Below are 22,548 nucleotides of genomic sequence, written 5' to 3' on the forward strand. Positions count from 1 at the left end.
GATCTTTATCCTTTCTCCTGTCAGGTAGGGTAAGCTTTAGAAATCTTCTCAAAATGTAACTAAAGTGGACGAAGTTTTGAAGTTACGAGTAGTGCAGTTGTGCAAGTCTTACTTAACTGTTAACAGTTGATGTTCAAATTCCTTACTGTTTCATTGGCTGAACCCACCTGACGTTCCCTAGATTATGCAGAGTTGAGGTGAGTTTCTACTCTTTGATTCAGTTGTTGTTGTATTTTGTCTCTATATGGTGTTGCATTTGGCTGCAAATTTACTTTTGATAGTTGATTTTGGCTTCAGGTACTTTCTTCCAGTAGTGTAGCTAGGATGGGGCAAGAGGGGTAACTGCCCTGGATGCAAAGAATCGAGGGTCTGGGATCAGCTGATTCCAACTCCTCTAATGCATTATTTGCAGTCAAACCTGAGCACTGTAGTGCTTCAAGTATGCTCTAAACTGTAGCAAACTGCTAAAAAATGTTTTTAACTAAAACTTTAGAGCTGCATGGCTGTGTGCATGCAGGGTATAACTAGCAACGTTTTGTTTCATTCGTAAATGCAGTTTACTACACTTTAAACAGAAGAATAGTTTTTTTAACCTAAAATTTGAGAGATGTAGTGCTGCATGCAGACAGGGTATATACTGTCACAACTACAGTTAAAAAGAAGACATTTAAAAAAATATATATGTATTAGAGGAAGGTTGGGGGCTGGGCATAGAAATGGGACCAGAATGGCTGGGGCAGGAAGAGGGGCATGTTATGCATCCAGCCACTTGATTGTTGTGCCGGTAGAAGGAACATTTTTTTTTTTGATGTTCAATTGAAGGGCTGAGGGGATGGGGAGCTGGTTCATGGTACTAGCCCAGGGTGCTGGTTAAACTGGCTATGCTTCTGCTTTCCTCTGCTGCTCTGTGTTAGTGAAAAAGCCTGAAAACTGACTTCTCGTGACAGCAAAAGGCTTCCTGTTAGGATATGTTCAGCCAATCAGCAGTCATAGTAAGAGAGAGGGAGGGGAATCTGAACTTTTGAAACCTGACCGGTACTGGATTACCAGTACTGAGGCAGTGAGGAATCCAACCATCTACTGCTATAGGGAAGTAGGACTTATTTAACTGGGAGGGATTGGCTTAATGGTTATGGTGTTTATCTCACAGATACAAGGTACAGAGTTTGATTCTGACCTCCGGTTGTTGGCTAGTCTTATTATAAGCTACAGACTGATTACCTAGTATTTACCTGTGACCTGTGACTTTCTGTCATCCCTCGGAAAAGAAGTTGTCATTCTTCTGTACTCTGTCATGATCAGGTCAGTTGTAGAATACCTCTTATAGTATGTATCTGTCCAACCACATTATTCATCTGGAAAAATTCCGGAAATTCGTAACTAAAAGTTCATTGGACTAAAGCCCTCAGCTAGAGAGAGATGCTTGAAATTGTATCCATATACTCTCTCATTTATAGGCAACTGCATGGTGATTTATGTCTAGCATTCTATGTTGCTAACCAACCAACCAACCCTTCTTGATGTTTTACAACTCCACAAATACTTATACTAAAGACTTGCATCTCCATGAGAAAATAAATAAAATAAGCTAGAAGGATCTGTTTATTATTCAGTGATTCCACCATCTGTAGAGTAACCTTCATGGCATATAAAAGACTGATACCCTCACTTCTTTAAGGCATTCCTTGACAATTGTTTAGGTACTCATAAATTCATTCCAGGCCTGACTTGTTTTGCCCTCCTGGAGGGCAGGAGGTATGAGGGTGTGTACTTACAAGGTGATTATCTATGAAAGCTTTTGTAATATGTGATTTACAGTTTTTTGTTAAATATCATAATAAATCAGGTTGGCAGTGTAATTATTTTGATAATTTTTCATATTTTATGAATTTATCATAATGATGTAGAACAACGTTAGTATTAAAAACCTTATTAGGAACCATATTATTACAAGAAACTATCTTTACAGATAAGAATTCTTTATAGGTATGTTATTTAATTGTGGAAGCATTCATGTAAATAATGTATATATGTTGCTAGAATATTGATAGAAGATCTGTTTGGAAATTACCTCTGTATTTCTCTGTCGAATGTATGTACGAATAAGTGAAAAATAATAAAGAACCATTATTGAAAAAAAAAAAAAAAAAGAAAACTTTCTAGCTATTTTTAGATGAGGTCAACTCTGTACTAATAAAAGGACTTTCGTATATGTTAAGTTTATCTGCTATTGTTCCTTTAGCCATTGTTATTTATTTTAACTTTTGATCTGAATTCTGTCTTGTAGCTTGGAAAGATGAGACTCACAATTCCATGTCGTGCTGTTACTTGCTGCCATCTGCAGTGCTTTGATGCAGCTCTGTACTTACAAATGAATGAAAAGAAGCCAACATGGATTTGCCCTGTGTGTGATAAGAAAGCAAGTTATGAGTGCTTAATAATAGATGGGTAAGTGTAACAGTCACTGCTTACAAAAGCAAAGTTATAAGTATTTAATAATAAATGGGTAAATGTAATTGTCATTGCTTGCTCCTTTTTGATTCCATTGAAATAGTATATAGCTGGATCCTTTGCTAATCTGAACAGTTCATTTTTAAATGTATAACTGAATATTTCAACAAAGCTGAAATATGTTAATTTGGTGTAGTGCGTGTATTCTTTATGCACAACTGATTGATATTCTATTGGTTTGATCACCAAGGTTACATCCAACTAGCTTTGAAAAAGCTTGATTGCTGTAACCCCGCAGTGATATATTTTACTTCATAAATGTAGAAATCAGTGTTGCTTCTGAAATAAGATACTTGCCGACCAAGTTTTGATTCCTTGTGGGAAGCTTATTCCATAGTTTTGGAAGATGTACTGTAATGTAGATGTCACTTATTATTGAAATGTATTGCTAGTATTAGCATCCCTGATTTGGTATTAGCTCCCTTACAGATGTGTTCTAAGTGTAAACATACAAAAACAGCTTGGTCAGACATGTCTTATAGACCAGGCAGATGTCATATATAAAAGCAAACTTTAAAAAAAGCAGGTTGCTAATTCCTAAATCTTTCCCCAGTAGTCCAGGTTTTGCAAGATTGTGATTACAGTAAGGAGTTGTACCTTTAGACATTGTTTCAGATGGCATGGACAAAAGCTATAAATGTCATTCTGTTTAGTAGTTGGTTGGATCAAAAAGGTATGAAATGGTAAAATGAGTTCTGTGGGTTGAGTAGACATGGCTTTTAGGATTTTATGGGGATTACAGAATATACTTTCTGAACTTTGATGGAGACAGGAAAAATGTTCCTATTCTTACAGATATTTGTATCATATTGTTTTGAATTGATATTCCAGTAATGGGTGTTCTGTATTATCTATTAGCTGTGTTGTTTGATTTACATCTTATGCATCTGCATTTCTGAAAGTATTAATTCTATTCTTGTATTTTACTTTAACATAATGTAACCTTCATTGTATTTGTATTGCTTACGGAGCTTTTCTCCCCGGGCCTCCACTGAAAACAGGCACTTTTAGGCCCGGTGGACTTCCCCGGTAATCAAACTGAAAATAAAAAATAAATAAAAACATTCTGGTCGAAGTCTAAACTGCTATCAACCATTCCTCCTTGGAGCTTTAATGATGATGTCAATGTTTCTAACTTAAGTGTTTATTTTATAACTATAATTTATATAATTTTTGACAAGTTTGAAGGTGCTACTTTTACAGACACTAAAAGTGACGTCGCTTGTTAATTAGTTTGTAGACCATTTAAGAAAATGTTAGCATCTTTTGTTGAAATGATTATATGACCGATTTTGCATTCTTCAGCATATTTGGTTATCCAGTACCCATTTCTCTGTGTTTGTCTGAGGTAAATAGTTCAACAACAATTGGTTCCATTGGGAGAAGTAGGTAACAGTCTACCATGATTTCTGTCCCTTTCTTAGTGTTCTAAAACTGGATTAAGTATGGGTTGACAATTGCTGTTCTTAATGTCCAAGGTATTCACTTAGTGCATGCTTCTTATGACACTATTCTCTCACTCCTTTATCAGGTACTACTTTTACTTCTTCAAAGAATGTCACAAGATTCAGAAAGGAATATCTCCCCTTAACAAACCCTGTTGTTGCATAACTAACAAAATGAATTCCCCTGTGTCACTTTTGAGTAAGTTGTGTTATATACTGTTCCAGGTTTTACACAGAAGACATGACAGACTGATAGGTCAAAAATTAGGTCTGATGTGCACCAAACACCTTTGTGCACTTGTCCTATTACCACAGATTGGGGATATGATTTTTCATTTTATTTAACATGATTAATAGAAATTTAGTTGGGTCTTTTGGGTCTCTCTTTATTTTGTTTTTTTTTTAAACAAGAAACGTCTTTATTAAATTATCATGTTTGACATAGACAATCATACGTTTATATAAATGAAAATTAACCATATTGGCATAATTTTAGATGGAAACATTATACATTACAAACCATGCTGGCACAGTTGTAGTTGCAAACATTATATATAACTTGTAATCCCTCCATTCATTGTCACTTTCGGATCCTACCTTTTATTAAACCTCGTTCCTCCTCTGTATGTATTGTTCCCACAACTCCCATTTTTTTCTATGTAACTTGCTACTCCCCTTTTCTAAAGATCCCAATTCTGGTTGTTTTCTAAAGAGTCCATTTTCAGTTGTTTTATCTCTGTTACTATATTCACTACTTTGTTTAGACTGAGCTACCATAACTAGACTTACTATGTCTGGGCAGTTTCAGTTTTGTGCCATAGCTCAAAAAAATAATTTCCTTAGTTACACCAGTTTGCTTACCCAGTATCTCTGACAGAGCAGTCTACGTGGAATTTTTAAAGTTTGCCAGCTCATTATACTCCCAGAAAATGTGTTCCCCAGTTGCCTGCTTCTTCCCCATCACACCTTCAACATTTAATGTCAACCTGAGGAAAAAATCCTTTGGAGTCTACTTGGGGTACAAAAATACCTATTTAAACACTTCCAAGCAATGATCCCAGATCTTCTAGACTTTGTTGCATATTTCGGAGACATACATATGTCCCCCACTGTTTCTTTGTGAATTGCATGTCCAATCTCTCCAATCCTTTTTAACCTCCTCTGATTGTTTCTTATAGTTATCATGCAATATTTTGTATGCTGTACTAATTATTCCTTTTTTTAACAGCAGCTTCTGTTCTGGATTCTACTAAAACTCTACCAGTGCTGGTCTTTTCCTTAGTATCCCTATATTTCTTTCTGTTTGCCTACACTGTGATATCAATCCTTGATATGGAAGGCAGTCTCTAGACTGCTGTCCAAATAAATTCTTGCCCTCTTCCCTTTCTATTACCTTCACTCTCTAATTATTCTCTCCCAATACCTTGATTCTTTTACCAGTTTTCTCTAATAAATTCCAGTCCCCTCTTGCCTGTTGTCTGCAGCTCTAATTGCAGTCATCCCTATCTGTAGAATCTCCTTTCTTCATTCCCGTGTTGGCTTAGTTCTTAGAATACTTTCTGCTACTTTATGAATATAATATTCTGTATGGCTATTGTTGCTCTCCTTAAGGATCGGCTTCCAAAATCCCAGTCTCTTCTTGTTTCTTGAGCTTCCCTCCTGTTTCATCATCATCCCTTTCCACTTTGAAGTATCGTTTTCTGCTTGTGCTGTGTATAGGAGCCTTAAGTGTGTAGCTGTGAAATACCCCTTCAAATTAGATGATCCCTAACTGTCTTGTTCAATCGGAAGAATCAACTTATCCCACTTGGCTCTTGCAGTCTTTCCTTCCAGATAAAATCCTTCAGCTCTTTATCAGTTGCTTTCCACAACTTCTCATCTGGTTGATAAAAATATATCTGACCTGTGTATAAAACTAAAGTCACTAAAACATTGTAACTTCTCATATGTTACTATCCATATGCATATAACTGAGCTTCCAGCTTTTCAGTTTTTGTATTATCTTTTATTTAGTCTCTTCCCACATATCCTTAGCTGCCATAACAGAATCCTTTTTAATCCCTTCTTTCAAATACTTCATTTTATCATGTCCTCATAAATATGGCTATTGCTGAATCGATTTGTGTGTTAGGTACATAATTTACAGCTATTGCCTTCATTTTAGCTTCAATAATTTTGCATCCCAATACATCCCTAGAACCTATTAATTTAATACTAACACACAAAACTCTGTACATCTTCAAATATTGAAGTTTTATCCTCCTAATAGAATATCCCAAACTGACAGCCACACTGACAGACTTGGGTTAACCTAAAAGGAAAGATCAGATGATGTAAGTTTTCATTCGTTCTTCAACTCTTGGGTTTTGATCCGCTCATCGGATCTGAGTCAGCCGCTTTTACTAGCTCATGAATCACAGAAAGCTCTTAGTCTTCTCTCTTTCCCATAATGCCCTAGTCCCTAACATACCTCAAATCTCATTTGCTACCTTAGAGTACAGCATGGTCACTGTTTCTGCTCTTGAGTTTGTAGCGTTTTTTGGGTACTGGAAGTTTATTTCCTTTAGTTTATTACTATAAATTTCTAAAACAACTAACAGAACAAAGTTCTTAAGTCCACCTTTCTAACAGGGAGTCTAGGGTGATGGACATATTTGGGAATTGTGTGTATGCTCCAGCGACCTTTGTCCTCTGGTCACTGAACTATCTGGCACACTTCATAAGACTCCAGAGGGATTTGATAAAGTAACTCTCTATATCCCTCTCTGGGATCATATCCTCTGAGGCAGAGAGCACTGTTGCCTTACATTTGGCTACCCTTCAGTCCATTTCCAATTCGTCCATGAGGCTCATCTCTCATGCAGCAAAAGGTAGCTCACATGTGGCGAGTTCAGGTATTTCCATCAGAAGGCATGCCTAGGTGCGCTTGTGTAACTTTACTGAGCCCTTCAAAGCTTCCTTCATCAATGCTGCCTTTGACGGAAGTTCCTTATTTGGCCCCAAGGTGAAAGACACACACACACACTAGGTGGGTGTGAGCAGGAAGGCAGAACTCTGTCTGCTGTGGGCATGTGTTTTTCAACCCCTCAGTGAACCTTTTCTAGGAATCAACAAGGTGGTCAAAAGATGTGATTCAAGAAATCCCAGGAACCCTTCCAAGATCCACATGGGGACAGTTCCCTCAGTGGCATGGGGGGAACTGTAATGGAAGACGCCACCGTTGCTGCAGAGGAGATTCACAAAATCAAGGATGTAAAGATGCTTTCTGTGACAGATCCTACCAATTGTCCTAAAAGGAGGCCCGACTGTTTGCCTCCGGAGACAGTCAGGGGTCGCTTATCCCTGCACCAGAGAGCATTGCCTGAGATTACAAAAGATTCATTGGTGCAGAGGATTATTTACAGAGGTTATGTTGAACCCTTTTCCCCACCACCCCCTTTAATAGTAAACAAAATCCCAGATGTTTCACCCAATCAGAGGGAAGCAGCAGCACTAGAAATAAACAAGCTGCTAGAAAAGTGTCATCTAAGAAGTACCCCCAGAATGGGCAGAGTCCGGAACTTACTTAAGTTTCTTTTTAGTGACGAAGAAAATAGGGGCCTGGAGTCCAGTTTTTGGATCACAGCAATCTGAACAAGTCAGTTCAGTAGACAAAGTTCTGGATGGTCATAGTTCAGTCCATTGTGCCTTTGCTACACAAGGACGACTGGATTTGCTTAATAGATTTTCAGGATGCGTACTATCATATCAAAATGAACAGACAATCCAGGAGATATCTACTGTTGCGGCTGGGAGCCATGTATTAACAGTTCAGAGCTCTGCCCTTTTGTGTCGTTATAGGCCCCAGGGTGTTCACCAAGTGCATGGCAGTAGTGAAAGTTCACTCGAGACTGCAGGGATTCTAGATGTTTCCATATCTAGATAACTGGCAAATCTCCACTCCAACCCAGCATCATCTGATCCGTGTTTAAGATTATATACTCCAGTTATGGTCCAATCTGGGCATTTCAATAAACTGCAACAAATCTCATCTGGAGCCAGTGCAGACATTGGAATTCATCGATGCCTCATTCAATACGATCACACAAACATCTCTCCCCATGTCAAGAGTTCAGACTATTCATTTCCAGGTCAAAAAGATCATCCAAAACTCTTCTCTCTCAGTTCATTTAATCTTTCAAGCTTTGGGATCCATGTCAGTGGCAGTCATCTTAGTACTGTTGTCAGGGTACCATATTAAAATTCTTCAGTGGACATTGCCAACTCAGTGGTCCATTCTGTACCATCCCCTGTCCAGTCACATAAAAATAAGTCAGGGTTGCAAAAATATAGTGGATACACTCTAATCAAGTGCAAGAAGGCTGTCCCTTTGTTCTTCCCCAAATCAAGGCCATAGTGACCACTGATGCCTCCCAGATTGTGTGGGTGGGGAGCATTTCCTGGAAAAGGCAGTCCAAGACTCATGGTCCCCCGATGAGGCCAACAAACATATCAGTGTCCTGAAGATGAGAGCTGTCCTCCTAGCATTGCAGGCCTTCAAAGACACTCTCCCCACCAGGATTATTGCTCTTCAGACAGACAGTATATCAGTGATCTGGCACATCAGCAAACAAGGGGGTACCAAATCTTATCCCCTGTGTCGAGAAGCTTTGAGAATGTGGCAATGGGCAATCTCATCCACTCAGTTTCTGATAGCAATGCACATTCTGTTGAAATCCAACATGATTGCAGACAAGTTAAGCCAGTCTGTTCTAATGCCTAATGAGTGGTCTCTCAACATGAAGTTGACCGGGAAGATGTTCTGTCGATGGGGTCAACCTAGCTGCAGCCTTTTCATATCCCTTCTCAACAAGTGCAGCGAGTTCTTTGCCCTTATCTCTCCACCGGGGGGGCACTGACAGATGCTCTACTTTAGGATTGGCCCGTTGGTCTCTGTTATGCCTACTCCCCATTACCCCTAACCCCCGCATTTCTTCAGAAAGCATCTTGATTGAAGAGTGCAGTAATCCTCATTGCTCATCATTAGCTTTGACAAATTTGGTTTCTCTTTCTTTGGTCTCATCATCTTCTCCCATGGTCTCTGGATCCAACTCCAGACTTTGTCTCACCCAACAGTCTTGATTCCCCCAGACATTTCAAGCCTAAAGTTGACCGCTTGGTTTTTCCAGTTCCATTGATTGCTAGACAGCTCAGGCTCTCTTCCTTGGTCCATTACATTCTTTTATCATCCAACAAAGCTTTCACTAGGAAATTGTACAAAAGTAAATGGAAAATATTTGTAATTTGGGCATGCAAAAACAATTGGATCCCTTTTCCGCACCTATTTCTAAAGTTCTGGAATTTTTAGCCTCAGCTTTCAATGAAGGAGCTAGCTCTTCTATTGTTAAAGTACAGTTAGCTGCCTTCTCCAACTTTCTTATAGGAATAAATAATTCATCTCTACCATCCTCCAAACTCTTCAGAGCTTTCCTAAGGGGAACCTTTCTCCTTAGACCTCCAGTTAAAGACCCTTCTCCCCTTGGGATTTAAATGTAGTCTTGCAAGCTCTAATCTAGTCTCCATTTGAACCTTCAGCTAAGACGGAGCTAAAATTTCTAACCTAGAAAACCATCTATCTGAAATTGTTGTCTTCATTTGATCTTCAGCCTGTGGGTATAGGCACCGACACTGGTGCCGAGCCTGTCATATCGAAGCTACGGTCCCAAAACTGAGCTCCTCCCCTATCCATAATGCCCCCCTCTCTCCCTAACTACCTCAGATCTCATTTGTCGCCATTTGAGCAACAAGCGGGTAGACTGAGCTTCTTGGTTCTGAATGATTTCTAATCCAGTATAGTCTTGTCACAGGTATTGTTTTCTCTTCTCTGTAGATTTCTTATTCTTTACCCTACCCTTGTGTTCTTTGCGTAGAAAAAAAAAATCCTTATTTGGTCTATCAGGTTCCTCTTTCTAACCTGCTCTATTTCTTTCTACAATTGGTTATGGCTGAAAAATCTGACAAAGAGAAAGCTGCAGGTTTTAAAAAGTGTACTGGGTGTGAACACAAGCTTCCTCCTTCAGATGCCCACACCTAGTGTGGTGTGTGTTTAGGCTCCAGCCACCTGGACTCTAAGTGCTCCATTTGTGTGGGTTTTAGTGCCTGTACTATCGTGGACAGAAGGAGTAAACTTATTTTAAAGGGCCTGTTACCCAGTTCAGCTTCTGTGGGCATAGGGACTCAACCCCCCCCCCCCAAGTTGCCCAATATGAAAAGGAGGGAAGAAGAGAAGAAGGCCTAGAGAGAAAGAGAAAGAGAGAGAGAGAGGTCTAGAAGCAGGGACAGACCTCCGAAAAAGCGGAAATTGACAGATTCTTCCTATTCTACGTAACCTTCCCCCAAGGCCAGGCCCAGGCTGTCTTCACCTCCGTCGAGGTTTTCTCCTGAACCTCCTGAGATCCCATTGGCCTCATCTAGGCATCCTTCCAGGCCTGAGTTGGTGGCTTCCTCTGCCAGATCATCCCAGAGTTTGTCAGAGAGAGAAGTGGACCGTCTGATGCGACAGTTTCTGTGGGCCTAGATCCAGCTGGGAGTCCTTCCCACCCCTCCACTTCAGGAGCGGTGGGTCCTCCCCATGTCTTCTCTGGGCATCCTCCTTTCCAGAGCCTCGGGCCTGTGGATATCGGAACATCCAGCGTTGAGGTGCCAGTGTTGACATTTTTTATTTCTTCGACGCCGACCACATCCCTTGAGTTCCTCGGCACCTTACACATTGGTGCTGGAGGGCTCTCAGAGCCTTAGTTTGCTCGGTGATGGGTCCATGCGGTTTGCATCAGCATCCAAGTTTTTGGTGCCGACCCTTCCCTTCAGAGCCTCGGCATTAAGCAGCTCGGCACCGGCTCTGCCGTCGGTGCAGATGGGGTCGGGGGTCTCTGTTCTGGCAGCGTTGAGCACCTCGGTGCCGATGCTTTTAGCACCAATATCCCACTCTCCATTGGCATTTTATGTGGTGGAGAGAGGGTTCTATCAACCTCTGTCAAGATCCTCAATGCTGCCCCCTCTGCATCCTTTCTTACCTCAGCTGAAATCTGAGCTCAGTGTCTCCAGTCCTCCACTTCAGGGACAGTCTGCCTCAACCTCCAGGTTACCCTCCCTGTGGAGCCCCAGGCTTCTGGTTCTTACCCGGAATCCCTCCCCCCGAGGAAGTCCACTGGAAGCATGTGTACAAAAGGAGGCACCTTGACTCCACTCCAGAGTCTGTCACCGAGGACACCGACTGGGAGGAAGGGGAGGGTTCTTCCAGATTTCCACATGATGATGTCTCCTTTGGAGACGGCATGGAAATTCTGCGACAGAAAAGTGGTTGATCTGCCATAAACCCAGTCTGGATGAGCTGGTGTTCCTGGAGGCATTTTAAGCAGGCACATCTACTTCCTGGGTGACCCCCCCCCCTCTCGGTGGACCCCTTGGTAGACCCTGTTGCCCGCAGTGCATGGAAGGAGCTGGACACAGTGGAACCAATACCCAAGTGCCCTGACAAAGAATGTTCTGGCAGAAGATTGTCCCTTTTTATCCCTTGGTGGTTGCAGTTGCCACCAAAAAGGAGCTTGCTCAGGAGAGCATCTCCGTCCATCCACCTGACAGGGAGTCGAGAGGGATAGACAGGTTGCGGAAACGTGTTTACATTTAAGCAGCCTTCTCTCTGAGGGTGCTGAATTATATGGCATGCGTTACCAGGCTGCAGAGATCACACCTCGAAAGGGTATCTATGTCTACCCCATAAGTCCATGTCTGTCGAGGAGAAGATTTTTTCCTCCAGACTGGCTATTCTTAAGGCCATCTCTAACACATCTATAATGCAAAAAATGAGAAAAAAGTGTATCAATTTTTTCTAGAACCATACTCTTCTGACAAGATTTTTCTTTTTTACTTTTGGGTCTCTTTTTGTATGTTCTCTGGTACCTTGGAATTTTAGCTTTTAATTTCAGTTCTGGTTGTAGCAGTATGTAATTGTATAGCAGCTGTCATCCCTTGTTTCTGTAGCTCGTTTACTGTGAAGTTTGCACAGAATTATTTGTACAAGTACTTTTTATATCTGTTGTAGCTGCGGCATCATTTGTTTATTAATAACGTGCTGCCTTTATAATTTTCAATTTAATTTTTCTGATATAATTAAAGAATACATTAACATATCTTTCATCCTTTGATGTGTGGCTTAGTTCATATTTAGATCTGAAAGATTTGATATGGAAGGAAAGTACTACCACTGTTCGTCTTGACTTCACCAGTATCAAAAACCATTACAAGAATGATAGCAACCTGGTATCTTCACTATTCTAAGATTTATCAGAAGCATTTGACACTGTATCCTATCAACATTTTATAGGTTCATAGGCTCATACGTGCTTACTAGGCTGTTAAATCCGTAAGGATCTTTAGAAACCTAGACACGAAGTCCGATGAAGTTTTTACCCATTGAAATTTAAGTATGAATAACCCAGAGCAATGCTAATCCATAATGGGCAACGATGCTAAATCAGGGGTGAATTTGCCATTTCCTAACCATTCATCAGTATTACGTTTGAATAAAGTAAGGGAGGTACGTTGCTTTATATGGAGAGGAAGACTGTTCCAAAGTAGTGGTATGCTGTGGGATAGATTTATATTCCTCCAGCATGTTCTGTTTGTCACTGAAGAGATTTAAGATCTCTTGAGTAGGTGTTTATTCCATCATTGGACTAATGGATATGCAGTAGATAGAGATTATAGGGTCTGTTGAGGCTGTGTACATGAGGCAGAACTCACCCTTCAGTAGGCCTGCATGATACTGAAAAGAGGGACTAGGCTTTGAGATGGTCAGTATAGTTTTTATGATTTAGGACCTTGATTTTCTTAGTGAAACTAACAGCATCATAGAACATTGATGGTATTTCATGATTGTATCATTTATTGCGTAATTGTTTCCATATTAAAGTCTACAATAAATGGTTTCTTTATAACTAAGTTTGACTTTACTTGTAGGATAAAGTAATGGTATTGCTGTTTGTTTTAATTACAGAAGGTACAGCCAAGGACCCAGAATAGAATGACCATAGATTTGTCAGTCTGCTGTCCCTAAATGACTGTTGCATTATTTGCTCCAACCTATTTTGATGGACATAGTTGGCTAATGAGTGAAAATCGTTACCTCATGTTGAGTAGCTTATCAAATCAATTTTGGCTAGTTAGAATCCTCATAAAAAATGTACTTGTATTTTTAGTGATTTAGACAAAATTATGCTGTGTAGGGAACTTAGCATACAGTGGATCCTGTTCATCCAATCCATCTGATCTGATGTGACTGCTGGGTCCTCGAGCTGCTTGTCAGATTCACATCAACAAACCTAGTGTTCCCTTCTTGAGCTCCTTTTAAGTATTCCCCTCCCATAATGCACCTGGTTGTGATGCTTCCTCTGGCCTCATTTGTTACCTCAGCATTCAGATATGATTGTGATCTACTCTTCAAGCTAAGTGTATCACCTCTTGCATTTTTTATAAGAATTATTGATCTGATGTCAATTTTCATTCTCTCTTCAGCTGATGGGTTTGGATCTGATCCTCAGATACAACTCGGCCATTGCTAAAGCTAGTGGCTCTTGAGCTTCTCCCTTACCCATAATGCATCAACCCTAAGTTCCCTCTGATCTCGTTTGCCGTTTTTCGCAAAATACATGGTTGACCATAGTTCTTAAGCGTTTTCCAGATAAGTATTATAATTATTCTTTAAATCTTTGTCTTAAATTCTAAAAAGTTTCTGTCCCTTACCATATCTCATACCATTGTACAGTTCGTCTGACTTCTTTAAAATACTATTGTTAGTATTTCCCTGTCCTCTATTGAACTGTCGTACAGTATGTAGTACTTTAAATACTATTGTTAGTATTTCCTGTCTATACTTGGCATAGCCCTTTATTACCATTTCTGGTAAGTTTTTTTCTTTATTCTTCTTTCCTGTCCTGATTAAAAAAAGAAATCTGTTCCTACTCAAATTTGCCTTTTTATAGTTTTTGGTTATGGTAGAAAAAGGCCCCACTAGATTTAAAAAATGGATTAAGTGTGGGCACAAATGCCTGATGTCCACACTGTGTTTACTGTTTGGGGCCATTACATCTTCAAGATGATTGTTCCATATGCCATGGGTTCAACCCCAGGGTACTTGTGGAAAGAAAGAATAAGCTTACTTCCTTCTGCCTTTGGAGAGGTTATATCTGTTGATCGGTCTCCCAAAAGTAAACCATCGAAGACTTCATCTCCAAAACCATCTACATCATCCACTCCATTTTTTGAGACATCCAGGAAAAGAATGAAGATGGATCCAACCTCACCCTCTGATCCAAAAAATTAAAAAAAATTGATGGATTTGACTTCCTTTGATCTGACAAAAAAGATATCAGATCCAACTACCTCCATCCCTACCACCTCAAATCTTATTTGTCTACTCAGGACAAGATACTTGGCATCCATGGGATCTGATCCCCTCAAGGGTCCCCTCACCTTTTTGAGAGCATCACTGGCCCACTTCCCTCTCTATTGTTTATACTCATTCTTCCAGAAGTTTGACAGAGGATGGTGTGTAAAGAGTGGTGTGGAAGATCCTCTCGGTACAGAGTCAGAATGGTGTCTTACTGGCTCCTACCCTTTTGGGTCAGGAGGTCTGTTCTTCGACCACACCTCCACTACAAGTTCCTCCTCTGATTCCTTCATCTGTTTCAGATTCCCTGGATCAGAGCCTTCCGGCTCTATCTGGTTTGGATCCGAAGATGATAATATCTTCAGATCTGAAGCTTACTCTGGGTGCTTAGGTTCAATCGGATATGGAGAGCCCTCAGAGCCAAAGCTTCCCTGCTGGATCTGAGGTGTTGGGAGTCAACTCCGAAGGTGTCAGAGCCATCTCTGCACCTTGGAGCCTCTGCATTGGATAGCTTGGCTCCATCTTCACCTTGGGGGGATTACTTTCGGAACAAGGGAGGACAGCTTGTCTTTTCATGGCTGAGGTCTTCCCTTTCTCCAGAGTGATCTACCTTCGAGGCTGTGAAGAAGGTTTTTTTCTGCCGCAGCAGAATGGATGGATCTAACCCCTCAGACTTTCAGCCTTCTACCTTGATGTTTGTGCGTTCAGAGCCTCATCACTCTTTATCATAGGTTCAGCCAGTCCAAGACCCCCGGATTTCCCAGCATTTTATTTCTTTACCTCCGATACATCCCCGGAGCATCCCACTGAGGAGGTCCCTAGGAAGAAGAAGTGTAAGAGGAAACACTTGGAGTCCCCAGAGGAGTCCGTCACAAAGGATGCCGTCTTCGACGAAGGTGAAGTGTCCCCATGATCACTTTCTGAAGATGTCTCATTTGAAGACATCCTTGAGATCTTGAAGCAACTCTTCATCTGAGTAGTCGGTAATCCAGGAGGCTTTCAGTACTGGCCCGTCTACCTCCTGGGTTACTCTGCCAGCTGATGAGCTTATTGAGTTGGCCTATTGGCAGTGTGGAAGGAACCTAATACAGTTGAACCCATAAGTTACAAGAAATTAAGGTTGAGACAATGATAAAGCTGAAACTGTAGCCAAATGCACAAATCCAATAAATACAACTCCAGACAAACGCCAGATACTTTAATAAAACAACAAAGCTTTCGGATTACAAATCCTTCAACAGTGCTCGAATACCTATAATAAATTCTAGAACCTTAAATAGTCAATTAAACAGTCCCATGATAACAGCCAGCCTATAAACATAAAACTACTTACAAAAATCATTATTTTAAAATTAATTAAAAAAAAAAAAAAATATATATATATATATATATATATATATATATATATATAAAACACACACAAAAGATATATATATCAGATCCATAAAACTATTTCTCATCTTATTTCTTTCTGTTTTTTAACTAGTATTGGCTTAATAGTTAGTGCATTATTCAGTCCTGGTTTCATATCAGCTCTCAGCTTAATTATCCAAGTATATTCCCTATTCTCTAAAACATTATACAAGTCCCCACCTCTAACCTGTTTATGTACTATATCTATTACTCTGAATTTAAAACTATGTCCATTTCCATTTTCCATTATATGCTTACTTAAAGCATTACTTTCTACTTTCCTGCGTATATTTGACTTATGCTCTATAATACGATCCTTGAGTTTCCTGCTGCTTTTACCAGCATAGAAACATGAGCACAGTGTACAGGTTGCCAAGTAAATTATATTTTCTGTATTACATGTTGCCATACACTTAAATACAAAATTTTCTGTAGTTAATGGATGAACAAATGAGGTAGTGTCATTTTTAAGACCTTAATTTGCATATAAAAATGCTCAAAATCTGAAGCTTAAACTATGTTATAAGGATTTTCCAAAACAGAATAAGGGAAGGCAGAATAGTTTTAAAATGGGTACCTACTTTTGTATAAACTGTACCTGTTTTGACGATGTTCTTAAAAATGACATTCATTAACTAAAGAAAATTTTGTATTTAAGTGTATGGCAACAAGTAATACAGAAAATATAGTTTATCTGGCAACCTGTACACTGTGCTCATGTTTCTATGTTGGTAAAAGCAGCAGGAAACTCAAGGATCATATTATAGAGCATAAGTCAGATATACGCAGGAAAATCACATAAGCACACCCAGGCATGTGCTTATGTGATTTTTGGAGCCGTTCAAGTCTTTGTCATTGCTCCTTTTGATGGCACGTCTTTGTTTGCCCCCAAAGTGAAGGGCACATTATCCTGGTGTGAGAATGGGCGTACGTTTTTCGACCCCTTAAAGATCCTTTTCTAGGAATTAATGAGGTGGTCAAAAGATCTGGTTCAAGAAATCCCAGGGTCCTTTCCAGGACAGATGTGGAAGAACTTTTCCCAGGGGTAGAGGGGGGGAACTCTATTGGTTGATGCTGCCCCTGTGGCAGAGGTGGCCCGCAAAACCAGGGACCCAGAGATTGATTCTTTGACAGACCTTGCCAGAGCTCCTGAAAGGAGGCCCAGTTGCTCACCCCTGGAGGCAATCAGGGGTTGTTTATCCCTGCACCAGAGAGTTTGGCTAGACATAACAAAATATACTTGGATGCAGAGGATTATTTCCAGAGGTTATTTAAAACCCTTTTCCTTTCAACCTCCAATCTCAAGGAAAATATCAGATGTTCCATCCAGTCAGAGGGAAGAAGCAGCATTTTAAATATAAAAGATGCTAGAAAAAATGGTCATCCAAGAGGTACCATCAGACCATCTAGAATCTAGAAATTACTCAAGATTCTTTTTACTGCCAAAGAAAACAGAGGACTGGAGACCAGTTATGGATCTCAGCAACTTGAACAATTCTGTTTGATGCACCAAGTTTCAGATGGTCACAGTTCAGTCCATTCTCCCTTTTCTGGGCAAGAATAACTGGATGTGTTCGATAGACCTTCAGGATGTGTACTATCACATAAGGATGAGCAGACGATCCAGAAAGTGCTATCACATAAAGATGAACAGAAGATCCAGAAAGTACTTATGGTGGGAGCCAGTCCTTACCAATTCAGAGTTCTGTCCTTTGGTATTACCACAGCCTCGGGGTGTTCACCAAATATATGGCAGTATTAGCAGCTCACTTCAGACTGCAAGGATTCCCAGTGTTTCCATATCTAGATGACTGTCTCATTACCGCCCTGACCAGGCATCAGTTAATCAGGGCAAGAGATCAGGTTCTCCAGATATGTTCTTATCTGTGAGTAACCATAAACTACTACAAGTCCCAACTGGAAACAACTTAACATTTGAAATTCATAGGAGTACTGTTCAGCACAAACTCGGTGATAGCTCCTGTGCCTTCCTCATGGGTTCAAACTATAAGATCACAGGTCAGAAAAATAATCTGCAGTACCAAGATTTCAGCCCACTTGGTCCTTCAAGCTGTAGGATCAATGTCAGCAGCAATAGCACTAGCACCTTTAGCCAGATTTTAGATGAGAATTCTACAGTGGATGCTAGTAGCACAATGGTCGATACTTTACCACCTCATGTCAGCTCTGGTACGAATCACCTCACCTCCCAACCATACCGAATTACTCAGTTTTTACTGAGTTTTGGTTCCAAATAATGCGGTGCCACAATTCCTGAGTGGAACCCCTTCATTTCTGATTTTTTCCCAGCTTTTTTTTTTAAATTTTTTCTTCACTTTTTGAGCTGACATCATCGCGTGCACAGTGACGTCAGCCTGTCAGAATTGAGCTCAAGGGCTCACGTGCACACATTTCCTGCTGGCTGCTTTCTGCGTGGGAAGGACTGTTTGAATTGTAATTTACTTGGATCTGAGAGTGCAAGCGGGAATTGAATGCTGGCTGGAAACATCTTCTGGGTACTGCAGAGCTACTTGAGCGGGCGTGCTGCTTTGAATTGGATGTTTTTATTCTCGTGAATGCTGCTTGTACATTTCATGCTGCTTGAATATTTCGATTTCGTGAACACGGCTTCTATTTTTATTCTCTTGAACGATATTGTAGAGCTTGACTTGAGAGAGTGTGAACGCTGCTTGTATTTTTATTCTCTTTCACATTTCGTGAAGGCTGCATGTATTTTTATTCTCTTGAACGATATTCCAGAACTTGACTTGAGCAAGCGTGCTGCTTTGTTCATTTCGTGAATGCTGCTTGTATTTTTATTCTCTTGAACGATATTGCAGAGGAGTGAGCGTGCTGCTTTGAGATATTTTTATTTCGTGTGTGTGTGTGTGTGTGTGTGTGAATACACCTGGTTGGCTAGAGGTACTCTGGCTCAAACCCTGTACCTTGGGTGCAGGTAAAAAGAGCCTAATGTCCCTAGCCACCACCACTTGTGAATGTATGCCTCATATTTTTGTTCTGTTCTTCATAAAATCTGTGGTTTTCAGGATTTTTGTGACATCATTGAAGGATTGAATTCACTAATGACAGGCATTTGAATTTCAGACTTCTTATTCTTCAGAAAATAAATGGTAACACAAAACGTTTTATTCTAGCAATTTTCTAAGTTTATAAGATCAGTATTTGACATTTGTCCTTATTTTGGGGCTGCATTCCCCCATAATTGACTTTGTCCAGGTTTTTTGTACTAAGACCTTGAGCGCTATGGTGAGAAATGAGAACTGAATTTTGTATCCCCCCCCCCCCTAATTGGCTTTGTCCAAGTTTTTTGTGCTAAGAGGTTGAGAGCTTTGGTGAGAAGTGAGAACTGAATAAACTAAATGATGGCCATTTAAGTTTCGGTCTTTCTATCTTTCAGGAAACTGCTGATTTGACATAGTGGTATGTTGCTCTAACTGTAGTGCACAGGGTCCTGGGTTCAAGATTTGGCAGTGAAGTGCATGGCGGTAACAACATATTATTCTAGCAACTTTCCAAAATTATACAAGTGATGTTTAAAATGTGTCCCTGGTTTTTGCCTCCCCCCCCCCCAAAAAAAAAAAACTGAAATTGAAAATAAGTGCAAGAAGCTGTGCAAGATACCTATGGCTTACAATACTGTCATTCTGTTTATATATATATATATATATATATATATATATATATATATATATATATATATATTTGTATGTATATATATATATATATATATATATTGTATGCATGAGGTAGACTTTTATGATGGAAATGTTCTGAATCGGGCAGTTTTGTCATTATTGGTTCATGCATTTTGTTTTATAGCTTACTGGTAAAATGTTCAAACCATAAATTTAAAATGTGCTCTAAGTCTAACAAGTGTGTGCTGTATTATATAAGGAATATAATTTAATAAAGTCAGGAAGGTGTATCAAAGAACGTTTACCTATTAGAAAATTGAAGTTACGGAACTTGGAATACCATATGGTCGACACCATATGATTGAACTTCCGTAACTTCCCAATTAAAAAAAAACAAAACAAAAAAAAAAAGACCACGTACCCTGACAGGTTAAAGCAGGGGGGCAAGGCCCTCTGCACCACCCACACCCCCCGCTACTTAAATATACCAACTCTGAGATCGCACTTAAATGCACTACTGTGCAGAAAGGAAAGATTTCCCTTTCCTACACTGTAGCGCAATCTCAGAGTTGGTATATTTAAGTAGCGGGAGGTGTGGGTGGCGCAGCCCCCCACGTGGGGGTGCAGGGGGGCTTGCCCCCCTTCCTACACCCTTTACTTTTTCTTTGTTTTTATGTTTATTTTGAACATTTCAAATTTTCAATTGTTCGATCATTAAAGGTCAACCTTTAGTGATTCAAACAATTGAAAATCCGATGTTCCAATAGGAACCCTCAAAGAACACATATATGTTTCTTGTTTTGTGTGCAAGGGGCCTATGATTTGAAAACAGCCCAAAGGTAATCTTTATCCACCACTGGCCAGATGCATTTTCTTTGAATGTGGTGTGGGTTTCAGTGCTGTTTCAATGAATGTGAGTTTTAAGGGCAGAGCAGTTTTAATGCTAAGTCTATTTTCATTGTGAGACAGTATTGCTTTGTTTAGCAGATGTCTATTAGTGTTTGTGCATTGTGCTATAAAATGTAAAAATAAAATCAAAATAATCATTGTAGACGTAAAGCAGCATGCACACATTTGTGTGTATGGTAAGTGGGGTGAAAAAATAGCCAGGTAATGGGACATTGGAATGGCTGCAGGCTGCAGGGGGACTCTGGTGCCATATTTTGGTAGTCTGTTCTTTAGTTTGCGTTTGAAAGTTGGTATCTCACAATTCCATTGGAGTGGGCGGGTTTTGTAATTATGCATGCAAATTTTATGTTAATCAGCGTACAGATTTGTACCTATTTTTCATGGGCCTTGTCCAGATTTTTGATGTTTCCAGGATGAGATGTATGTGAATCACTCAGATATGCAAGAGATATCTCAGGTGGTTGGTTCAGTCATATCAGGTTCGACAAGGCCATCTGTTCACCCCCCCCAGCCCAAGGCCAGAGTAACCACAGACACTTCCCAGTTGGGGTGGGAGCAGTTTCTGGTGAAAACAGTCCAAGGCACTTGGTCCCCTGAAAAGGCCAACTTGCATATCAATGTCCTAGAGGTGAGAACGGTGCTTTTAGCATTACAGGCCCTTCAAGATGCTCTTCTTTCAGGGATGATTGTAATTCAAACAGACAATATGTCAGTAGTGTGGCACACTAACAAATAAACAAATGCAGCAGCTACTTTGCTCTAATCTCCACAGAGGAGGAATCATGGAGAGATGCTTTACTTCATGATTGCCCCCCCCCCCCGGTCTCCTATATGCCTATCCACTAATCCCATTAATTTTGAAATTCCTACAAGAAAGCTGCCACGTTGAAGAGCAAAGTCATCCCATTGCACCTTACTAGGCTCGACAGATTTGGTTCCCTTTTCTTTGGCCTCACTTACTTCATCAACCTTGGATTCTGAATCCGAATCCAGAACTCCTGTCTCAGCCAACAGGCATGAGCCATCCGGAAATATCAAAACTAAGGCTGAGAGCCTGGCTTCTCTATTTCCATCAGTAGCCCCACTCAGGCTTCATTGTTAAACTCACTCAGCTGGGTATCAGCCCATATATTGTCTGGTGGGATGCAAACTGGTTCACTGATAGAACTCATATGGTCAAAATAGGGGATTTCACCTCCTCCTCCAGCAGATGAGTAACCAGTGGTGTTCCACAGGGATCGGTTCTGGGACCCCCTACTGTTCAGAATCTACTTCTCCGATGTGCAAGCTAAAACTAAAGGACTGTGGCTGACAAAGTTGGCTGATGACTGCAAACTGGGAGTGATCATTGAAACCTCTAGCAATTCAACATCCTACAAGAAGGTCTTACGCAGACTAATGACTGGTGCCAAAGTCATGGTCTTAAACTTAATGCAAAAAATGCATTATCATCCCCTTCAGCAAGGGTGATGTTCCTGCAAACTACCACATCAATACCAATACCCTAAGCACACAGTCCATTGTGAGACATCTGGACACACATGTCAACAGCAACCTTAACTTCAGTCAGCATGTCTCCACAGCAGTAAGAATGTCATTTTATATTGCTCATCTCATAAGTAAGGCATTGGCTGCTGAAAAAAAGAGGTTATAACCCCCTGTACTCTTTCCTCATCAGGCCAATAACAGAGTACAACGCTCCCCTTGGTATGTTCCTTTCCAAACACCTGCAGCAGTTGGAGAGACCACAGAAGTTCCTTACAAAGAAAATTTAGAGTTTTCAAGATCTGTCTCATGCGGACAGACTGATATCATTGTCACTTTGCTCTCTGTCATACAGACTGCTCCTAGGGACCTCTGCCTTGCATATAGAGCAATCTCTGACCTAGCTTTGATGGAAATGCTGCACATTTACGAGTGAAATGGTACACGGGTCACTCACTCAAAGGACCTTAACCTGGTATGTGACATCAAGAGAACTTGCTGGAGAGACATATTTATCTCACAGAGGTTGCCCCACCTTTGGAACAAGCTTCCTATTCATTTTAAACAAAACCCCTCATTGGCCCTATTTAGCACAGTATGGACGATTGGATGGGTAACTGGAAATTCACCCTGGGGGTTCCACCTGTGCCCTCTTGGACAGGGGCAATAAGTGCTGATTTTAGTGTCTGCTTGAACCAGACAC

The 22,548-nt window shown here is 40.4% G+C and overlaps 1 protein-coding gene across 6 annotated transcripts in view; it reads left to right on the forward strand.

Annotated features, from left to right (window-relative positions):
* The window catches only part of PIAS2 (protein inhibitor of activated STAT 2), a 3,576,601-nt gene that overhangs the window by 2,103,550 nt on the left and 1,450,503 nt on the right, over nucleotides 1–22,548 (forward strand). For 5 of the 6 annotated variants that reach the window (XM_044082047.1, XM_044082063.1, XM_044082067.1 and 2 more), the window contains exon 9: nucleotides 2,288–2,448. In XM_044082047.1, the coding sequence (XP_043937982.1) occupies nucleotides 2,288–2,448 (161 nt within the window). Of the gene's footprint in view, nucleotides 1–2,287; nucleotides 2,453–22,548 lie in introns of those variants that run through there. The other variant, XM_044082070.1, reaches the window with a different exon arrangement.

The sequence above is a fragment of the Protopterus annectens genome, chromosome 1.part1, assembly GCF_019279795.1.
Source record: "Protopterus annectens isolate FY-2018-M chromosome 1.part1, PAN1.0, whole genome shotgun sequence".
NCBI lineage: Eukaryota > Metazoa > Chordata > Ceratodontiformes > Protopteridae > Protopterus > Protopterus annectens.